Below are 10066 nucleotides of genomic sequence, written 5' to 3'. Positions count from 1 at the left end.
CTATCTATCTATCTATCTATCTATCTATCTATCTATCTATCTATCTACGTGTGTAGAGAGAGATCTTGGTGGTCAGTGCCGTGGTCTTGTAATCCTGAGGTTACGGGTCCGGCATAAAACAAATACCAACATGTAAATTTGCTCACTGTGGCGATCTGTGAAGAAGTGAGCAGCCAAAAGAAGTTTAGACATATATCTATATATTAAATCACTGTAAAAACTGTGAAAAAAATTGAAAAGTGGTTTTCACATAAGTAGACACCCTCAATGCTTAGAAGCTTGTACCATTAACTTTAGAAGCAACACAACATTTGTGTTCTACAAGATTGCTCTGTGGACAATCCAAGAGTCAAAAACATCAGTGCACCACTTGGATCAGCCCACCAGAGCAACAGCAGTTCAACACCTCTAAGTAGTGAGGTCTACATCCAATCAAGAAACAGAATGAAGACCAAGAAACTGTCCACACAGGTCAGACACAAAGTTATGGAAAGGTAACGTACAAACCTACTAAACGTTGAGTTATAAAAAAATATGCTAAACCCTGAACATCCCATACAGCACCAATAAATCCAATATTAAAAATGGAAGGATGCTGCAATCACAGCAAACCTGCTGAGATAGGGCCTCCTACCAAAACTCAAGGGTGGAACAAGGAGAAGCAACCAAGAGGCCAATATAACCAAGATGAGGCAGGGCAAGCTCCTCAGCAGAGATGGGAGGATCTGACAACTGGACCACTATTGACCACTATAAACTGCACACTGCAGAGATCTGATCAACAGTCAAAGGTCTGACCTCAATCCAACTGAGAATCTCTGGTTTGATGTGACGATTGTTAGACACACACAACACCACCCAACCTGAAAGAGCTGGAACAGTTTGGTCACGATGGACAAAAAATACAGTGTCTTAATGGACCAGGCCTGTTAGGATGTACCTGAAGAGACTTGACACTTCAACAGCTGCTAAACGTCGATCGACACAGGATTGACTTTGGGAGGGTACATAAAACAAGTTTACCCACTAATCTGGAGTGTTTTGTGTAGGTCTTGATCAAACTGAAAATGTATTTAACATCTAGGTGGTAAGGCAACAAAACAGAAAGAATATTTGGGGGTGGATACACATGAATACATAGCAGACACAGAAAAGCACAGTTATTTACTGACTCTGTATTTGTGTGTACAACAGTAAAACTGAGCTAAATCAAACGTTGACTCACTTGAAAAACTGCAGCACAGCAGGGATCATCTCAGCTATGGTCTCCATGGACGGATACTGGTAGCTACCGGTATAAGGAAAAACGTAAATCAAATAGTGTTCCTACATAAAAACCAATGGATTTGGACTATGGATGTGATATAACCAATGGAACCCAGAGTATTTCTCAGATTCCTTTTAACAATTCCAAATAACTGGACAGCTTTAATAACTGTAACAATAAGGCAGTCTGGTTTTCATGTTTGACCTACTTTAAAGACAACAGTGTCTAAGACTTTCTAGTCACTGGGATTTAAAACGTAAGAGTCTGTTGAATCATCAGCAGGGTCACAGGTTAGTATTGGGAGAAGACGTGCAACAAAATCCTCCTGAGCCACAAAGACAATCACTCAAAGAAAAGGAACAGAGTCGGGCTGAGAGACAGGGGTTACGAAGCGTGGAAAAGAGAAAAGTGGAGGATTTAGTTTTAACCTCTGACAAAAGCGTATTAACGAACCGTGAGAGGAAGATATATGAGATGGGAACATTGGGTATTTTTAGTGGGGATTACTTTTAAGCTTGTACAGAAGCTTGTGCAAAGAATTTTATTTGAAGTGGAAAAAGAAGTTGCTACTGATGAAACACCAGCTGGTTAGTACAACACACAGAGAGAACGCCGTACCCTGGGGGGTAAGTGGGGGCCCCCTCCTCTTGTCCAGGACCATCAATGTGAATCAGGGTGAAATTCTTGACAATTTCCTGCATCTCTTCAAACTTAAACAGAGGAGAGAAGCAGCTTTTACCTGCCAAAGAAAGAGACAGAGGGAGTGAAGAGTGGACTGATGAGCGAGTGAGCATGAATTAAAACAGGCTGAGTAAAGGGAGGGGTACTTACTGTCCAGACCCACATCGTGGAAGGTGAGGATGGCGGGCCTGCGGGTGGTCCGTGTGCCGTGGAGGGTCACGTGTAGAACGCCGTGTGGGGTCTCAACACTGTGCGCCTGGAGTCAACATCAGACGAATGAACACAATCGTAGAAGAGCATCTGTTTGTCAATACTTCTCTTTTAATCAGAACCAGCAACTCTTCCTCCTATCTCATCCATGCATGGCATTCCTATTGAGTTTTGTGGATTCTTACAAATACTTGAGAATTTTAGTTGATGCACACCTCACTTTTAAGACACATGTTGAAAACTTGCTAAGAAGCTGAAATTAAAACTGGGTTTCTTTTTCAGAAATAGATAGTGTCTAACTCTGAAAACACCTTGTAACCGATACTTTTTACTTTTTTGCCATTGATTATGGTGACATTATTTACATGAATGCCCCTGTCAGCTCCTTGCAGATGTTGGATGCTGTCTACCATGGTGTGCTAAGATTCATAACTGTTTGTACTGTACCCATCACTGTACCCTGTACTCCTTGGTCAGCTGGTCATCATTATCTACTCGTGGGCTCTCACACTGGTTCATTTTCATCTATAAATCTCTCCTTGGTCTGCGACCTTCTTATATCTCCTCCCACGTCACGTCATCAGTGCAGTTACAGCGTGCGCTCTCAGGCCTTAATTACCTGCAATGTTCCCTCAGTACAGACCGAATTTGATAAGGTCATTAGAAAAATCAAAAGCAAATATGTTCTTCCAATATTTCTCAGTCAGGTCATCTGGACAGTTTCTTTTTTATAGAGACGTTTCGCCCTCTATCCGGAGGGCTTCATCAGTCTGTCCAGATAACCTGACTGCGAATTATTGGATTTGTTATCTGGATGATTGAGCATGAACTTTGTTGTCAAATATGTTCTTGTTTTTACTTGTTTTTAATATTTTACCTTGTTTTATATGGCATCTTGATTTGACTGTTATTATAACAGTACTTTTTATTTTAACTGCTTTTTAATGTGTTATGTATTGTCATCATTGCATGTTCTCAAACAATGGCAAAATTGGATCTCAGCATTTAACCCATCCACCACCAGGTGGAGCAGTGGGCAGTTATTGAAAGCACCTGGGGACCAATTTGGGGATAGGGTGTGCTGCTCAGAGACACCACGAGATGTGCTATGACTGGAGATTGAACCTGGGACTTTCAGGTCCCGAGTCGGCTGCCCTGCCTTTACACCATCTCGGCCCCCTATTGTTTTTTTGTTGTTGTCTGTGTTCTATATGTTATCCGTCTAAAACAGGTCTATTGAAAATGAGTCCTCGTGACTCAATCAGACTAACTTGTATAAATAAAGGTTGAATGAATTAATTAATTTGGGGAGGGATTTGTTAGAATCTACAGAGCCCATGAAATGCCAGGGGACACACACACAAAACAAATACTGTAAAAAAACAAAGTAATAAGATTCTACTGATGCTGCTCAATAATCCAGGTAGATAAATCTAACAAGATTGTCAGGTCCTCTGAATGGTTCTTCTTTGTTGAAACATTTCGTCTTTTATCCAAAAAATTAAAATTAAATTAAATGCAATTGAAGATAGTTCCAAAACAAAATAATAAAAAACGATCTACAAGTAAGCACCAAACTGCTTGAATTCATTCAACCTTTATTACACTGGTTAGTCTCATTGAGTCACGAGGACTCATTTTCAAGAGAGACCTGTTTTAGACAGAATCACAGATATGGTACACACAACAATAAACAGCCATAAAACGCAAATAAAATAAAAATAAAAAGCAGTGTTATAGAACAAAATTAAATCAAGGTGCCTTATTAAACAAAGTAAAATACTAAAATACTAAAAACAGGAACATGTTTGCTTTGATTTTTCTATTGAACTTATCAATTGTCTAAAATCCCATAAAGACATCAAAGTGGACAGCTTCAGATCCTTAAGATGAATGCATGTGAATTCTGTCTTTTGTAAAGTTCATGGCATTTTACACGCAGGGCGCCCTGCCCTGTCAACAGAACCGAGCGCCCTGGCTATCCCAACTGCCGGCACTGACGTAGCGCTAAGCTAGTGGCGCAATACAGATGGTGCGCTATCTAAAAAGCTGTGACTATGGAGGTAGCACTCCGTCTCCCTTACGCTGAGCCATCTCCACCCCCACCCCCACTCGAAAACTGTCGGTACAAACAGCACGCAATGAGTCTCTGACAAAAATCACGGAAGATATAAGCGCCCTGCCAAGGCAAGTAAACTAGGGGAAACACTGAATGCTGTTGACTCCTGTTTAACAGCCAGATGTGTCCTTCAGAAGGCATCAGAACTGGATGTTGATTCTTAGATTATCTTCAGTCAAAAAGGTTAAACTACTGGTAGCTTTTAAATTTCTGTTCATTAAATCTTTAAAAATGTCATTGGATTTGCTCATGCTAACTGTTGACTCTTACAGCCTTTTTCTCCCTTCATCATGTCACCGAGAACCTGGCACCTAGTACTTCTACACATGTCTGGTTTTGATAAAACTTTTGGAATATGCTGCCTCTGGCAGAAAACAACAGGTTTAAATATAATATTTACTGAGTTGTCTGCAGTTAATTTGCACGTTTCCTTTTCGCTGATGGAATTTTTGAACACTGGAGACGTCTCTGAATAAATCCTTGGTTGCTGTCGTGTTCAAACTTCAGTTTTTAGCCATTTCAAAAATGATGTATTTATTTGAGAGACAATAACCAATTTTTGTCTTTTGACAATAATTAAATATATTCTTTGGGTCATTTAACTGCAGTTATGAGACTATGGCAGTCTTACCTGTCCTTGGTCCAGGAGTATCCTAGCAGCTAGTTCAGCAGCATCCTGTTAGAAACATGGCAGTAGTTTCATTAGCAAAATAATATTTTTTAAAAACCATTTTAAATAAGAAAATAATCAAATTTTGTTCTAGATAAAATGGCAAAGAACTAACCTAATTACCTGGATGATTTTGGTTATGAGCTTGTGCAAGAGTAACACTAAATTACTTGTATTTATATCATTTGACCTGGGTCAGGTTCAACTAAATTCATCTTACAGGAAAAACAATAAAGAATAAAACTACTTTTGTTTTATGTTTATTTTAGTGTTTTCCCAGTAAAAACTGGACCAAGAAGAAAAAATCCTTGTCTTCTTTTTTCACCCTTTATGTTAGGTGACACTTTAGTTCCTAAACATCCCCCAGAGATGCATAATGAGAGGCTTTACGCTGCTGATAAAGCAGCAGAGAAGCTCTTCAGACTAGGAAGTGGTGTGCTAGGCATCATATGGCAGATGTCCAGCAGTGGCTGTTAAAAGGCTGGTTCACTTTTATCTTTGGATCCATTAACCCACGCTTATAAATTACAGGCTTGACATGCTCTTGGACAATTAGCAATGTGAGAATTTAAAGAGGAGAAGGGGGAGTGACAAGAAAATAGAGAAATCTCTTCATCTTTTTCTTCATCTTCTACCACTTCGGGTCGTGGAGGCAACAGGTCTAGGAGAGAAACCCAGACATCCCCATCAACACTTTCTAGGTCATCCTGCAGGATCCCAAGGTGTTCCCAGGCCAGAGAAGATACACAATCCTTCCAGAGTTTTCTGGTCTTCCCCAAGGCTTCCTACCAGGGGGATGTGCCTGGAAAACCTCTTAAGGGAGGTGTCCAGGGGGCATCCTAATCAGATGCCCAAACCACCTCACCTGACTCCTTTCAGTGGGGAGGATCTGTGGCTCTACTCCGAGCATGCCCCCCATGATGGAGCTCCTCACCCATTCTCCAAGGCTGAGTTCGGCCACCCTGTGAAGGCAGCACATTTTTGCTACATGCATCCAGGATCTGGTTCTTTTAGTCATGATCCAAACCTCATGACCATAGTAGAGGGTTGAAACAAAGTCAGATCAGTAAATTAAAAGCTTTGCCTTTCAACTCAGCTCTTTCTTCACCACAATAGAATGAAGCAGAGCCCTAAACTGAGGATGAGGCCCCCTATCCATCCATCCATCTCCTGCTCCATCCAACCATCATTCATGAACAAGACACCCAGATACTTGAACTCCACCTAAAGCACAGTCGCCTCCGACTCGGAGGGGGCATTCTACCCATTTCTGGTCGAGAACCATGGCCTCAGACTTTGAGGAACTGACTCTAATTCCAGTTGCTTCACACTCGACTGCAAACCACCTAGTGCACACTGAAGGTCTTTGCCTGAAGACGCCAACAGAACCAAATCATCAGAATCATAATAAGCTTTATTATCATTGCACAGAGATATAACGAGAACATGTACGTATAGTCATCCGAAAGATGGGTGGAGTGCACAAAGCTGCTGCTATAAGCGCGGCCCTTTTATTCTTATTCAGAATAATATTTTGCTTAGATGAAAAAAGAGAAGAAAACATGAGGAGAAAATGTATTAAAAAAAAGATCTCTCACACCTTGCACTAGACAGGGCACGATTTGGGACATAAAAAAAACTAGCAAAGCAACATAAATAGACGTGATACTTGTACATATAGGCCGGTGAAGACATTGAATTTTAAGGGAAGGCCGTAGCATAATCCAGAGCCCACCCCTCTCAGCCATTGTCCAGATAAGAGGTGTTATTTATCATCAGCTCATTTGAGGTTCTGTCACATGTCCACAGCCTTGAGAAGGGAGGGATGAGGAGACAGTCAAAGCATCTTTGTTATTTTCAAAACATGCCAGGAGAAGTTGAGATAAGTCCGCCGTCAAGGCCACAGTTTGGGTCAAGCAGAACTCATAAATGGCCATTTCTGCCTTTTAAGTCTTGCTGGTACAATTCTCTGACGGTGACTCCAAACAGCCGAATTGATTCCTTATGCCGAAAGTCGAGCTCACAGATTTCGCCAAGATTATTCCCAACCATTCATGGGTGCTGCCAGAAAGTTCACAGTCCTGATAACAGCCTGCTCCAGCTCTGATGCAGCTCCACATAATTCAGTCTGAGTGCTACCAAGCTTTGACACATCCACACAAATTTGTAGACAATCCAGATTTCACCAACCCAAACAGCAAATCCAGTTGTCATCATGAATCCAATTTGTTTCCGTTGAGAAAAGAGGGTCCTCCTTACACCGACTCCTGTCGGGAGAAGTTGATCAATTTTGTTGAGAGACCAGCTGATCAAATCCTTTGAATTAGGAAGGTATGCAGGAAAAAAAAAAGAGACTCTTTAAGGTCATAAGACAAAAGAGAGCAAGCAGGGAAGCGTGAGGGATGGAGCACATGGAGAATCGTCTGTCTTCACCGGAGCACAGAGAAAAAATAATAATAATAAATAAAATCTGCATAAATAAGAGATGGGATCCTGAGATTTCCAAACCAGACCCCATTCTCTCCCCGACTGCGTCTCGAGATCCTATCCATGAACACCACAAGCAGGATCTGAGACAAGGGACAGCCCTGGCGGAGTCCAACCCACACTGGAGACAAGTCCGACTTTGTACCAAGAATGCGAACACAGTTCCTGCTTTGGTTAAACAAGAACCAAAGCAGGTATCCCTTAAAAGCAACCCAGGAGTAACCAACAGCAGGAGTAAGCTTTCCTGGGGAGGGCGAGAAGTGTGATCCCACGATAGATGGAACACACGCTATGATCGAAACCTGGTCAATGAAAAAAACTGCACCAACGAGCTTAATTTAATTTCTCTGTCTACATGGTAATTTATATTTTAAAGCAGTTTGTTCTTTGTTTATTAAACACAAAATTCCATCTATATAATTTTAACAAAAACGCTGAAACACCCACACTCCTCCACTAGATGGTGAGAGCGTCCACAGCAGCACCATATAAAAAACAGAGAAAGAACTTAGTTTGGCTAAAGATTCTTCCAGAACTTGTATTTTCTTTAACATTATTTACCACATGATAAAAGTTTGACAGCGAGAGGATCAGGTTAAACTAAGACAAAATGCATAAAAAAAGTTCCAGAGTTTTTCTGCTTTCTAGTGCACAAAGTAGTTAAGCATGTGCAAAATAGTCTTCTACGTCATTCTTTCTGAAAATCTTAAGAGTTAAAAAACAAATCTTCTGTTTTCATGAATATGTTTTTCCATTCAGAACTAGAGAGTGTGGAGTTGTGATATTTGAGGTGAGCGAGATACTTTATTAGTTGGATTCACATGCAGATTGATATCACTGCCCCCTCTCCTAAGGGTCATTAAAGTCTTTCCTACTGGTAGGTTTTTTAACTTTTTTTCCCTGAAAAGTTTTAGTCTAAATACAAAAGTTTAAAATCTCTACTTTGTTCAAATGATGTTTTCCTGAACTCTCCTCTTGGTGCATACATTTGGATGAGAAGAACACAGCCGAAAATCTGTTTTAAAAATATCAAAAGTTCTTTAAATTCTTTACTCACTTGTCCATACCAACCTACCATAATTAACCATAGTATTAAGATTCATACAATAGTTAAGAAAATTTCCTGATCCAATTCCCTAAAAGGTTTTGTTCTTCATTACGAGCATGTGATTTGAGGTCAAATAAGAGTTTACATTATTTTATATCTTTTATATCTCTTATCTTCATTCTGTTTTTGAGCGCTGCAGTTCCCTGTTTGTCAACCAGGCATCAGTCATGAGTCACAATCAGCTTGACTCTCTGCAGCAAAGCTGCTGTGCAGATGCAGCGCCCTCCGGGCTTTGACGTCAGGCTGACAGATACAAACAAGCACTGCTACAGCTTTACACACAGATACACACACTTAAACTGACATGCAAAGAGATATCACAAATGTTACATTATATATTTGGGGGGAAAAAAAACATGTCACATTTATGCACAGCAGAGGACTCACTGACCAGATCTTGTTTTGTTTTTTTCTCATGAGCTCTGGCTTCTACAGCTGCTGTCTGTAGCTAATATTCACCGAATAAGTGCTTGTGTTTTTGGATTGCATTCAGTCTGCAAATACTTTAATGTTTGCAGTTATATAAAAATAGTACATTAATAATGAGTGTGCACATATACTGTATTTGATTGAACATATTGCAGCCTTTCTGACCTTGGCAGGATCAGCCTGACCCGTAAGTAAAGGCTTGTCCTCTGTGATGGCGATCTCCTGCATGTCTGTCATATTGTCGCCTCCTGTTGATACAAAGAAAACACATACAGTTAAATTAACCTCTTTTTTACACTCATCCTCAAACAAATACTCTGTGGTATGAATTATAATATAGTCACACACATATTTTAACCCCCGCACATATTTCTGCACAAGCACACCAAGTGATTAAATACTACATGTAGCTGCATTCCTCTGGGACTTTCAGTGGGCTGTGGGACTTTAGGAAAGTTAATTAGTAATTAATGAAGCAGAGATGAGCTGAACAGAATTGTGGGACAAAAATATGGGCTAAAAAAGAAACAGAAGAGGAGTTGGAGATGATGGATCATCACATCATATAAGCACCTATAGGAAGAGTCAAATACACATAAGGTTAGTACCGTATTTTTTGCTGTATAAGTCACAGTTTTTCCATAATTTGCATGCCCTGCGACTTATACGCTGAAGTGAATTATTTATGGATTTTTTCCCCCATATTTATAAACCCATTTTTGGCTGAGATATGACCATTTTTCAGTCATTCTGACTAAAAAATTGAACACTACCATTTTCAGCCATTAGATGGCAGCAGAGCACTATAGCATGCTGTTAGATAATGTAACAGGTAAAAGTAGCTATTAATAACACAGTCAGCTTGCCACAGCTGCCACCTTCGTCCAGCTCGCTTGGAGCAACCGTCAAATCAACTTAATTTTGCTGCGCCGCCTTGGCGAAATGCAGCTAATTTGACCAGTGAAGTGCATTTATTAAGTAAAAGTTCAACTGAGACACACCTTTGCAATAATGTCGAGCAAACAAATTATTTTAGGTGCTTGTTAAATTTCGAAGATTTGCACAGCGACTCGTCCCTCTGCGTGTTCCTACTTC

General features: G+C 40.4%; 1 protein-coding gene across 1 annotated transcript in view; it reads right to left on the bottom strand.

Moving 5' to 3' along the window:
- LOC119415308 (protein NDRG2-like) overlaps window positions 1-9218 on the bottom strand; it is a 23932-nt gene extending 14714 nt beyond the window's left edge. Inside the window, exons 1-5 of the mRNA XM_037682491.1 lie at window positions 9137-9218; window positions 4909-4953; window positions 2099-2204; window positions 1886-2006; window positions 1226-1288 (exon numbers count right to left, since the gene is read on the bottom strand). Of these exons, the coding sequence (XP_037538419.1) occupies window positions 1226-1288; window positions 1886-2006; window positions 2099-2204; window positions 4909-4953; window positions 9137-9208 (407 nt within the window). The 5' untranslated portion in view covers window positions 9209-9218. The remainder of the gene's footprint in view (window positions 1-1225; window positions 1289-1885; window positions 2007-2098; window positions 2205-4908; window positions 4954-9136) is intronic.
- Window positions 9219-10066: the final 848 nt, after the last annotated feature.

This window comes from Nematolebias whitei, chromosome 1 (genome assembly GCF_014905685.2).
Source record: "Nematolebias whitei isolate Nwh7 chromosome 1, NemWhi1, whole genome shotgun sequence".
Taxonomy (NCBI): domain Eukaryota; kingdom Metazoa; phylum Chordata; class Actinopteri; order Cyprinodontiformes; family Rivulidae; genus Nematolebias; species Nematolebias whitei.
The sequence above is the reverse complement of the archived record's forward strand: the minus strand, read 5'-3'. Positions and strand labels throughout refer to the sequence as shown.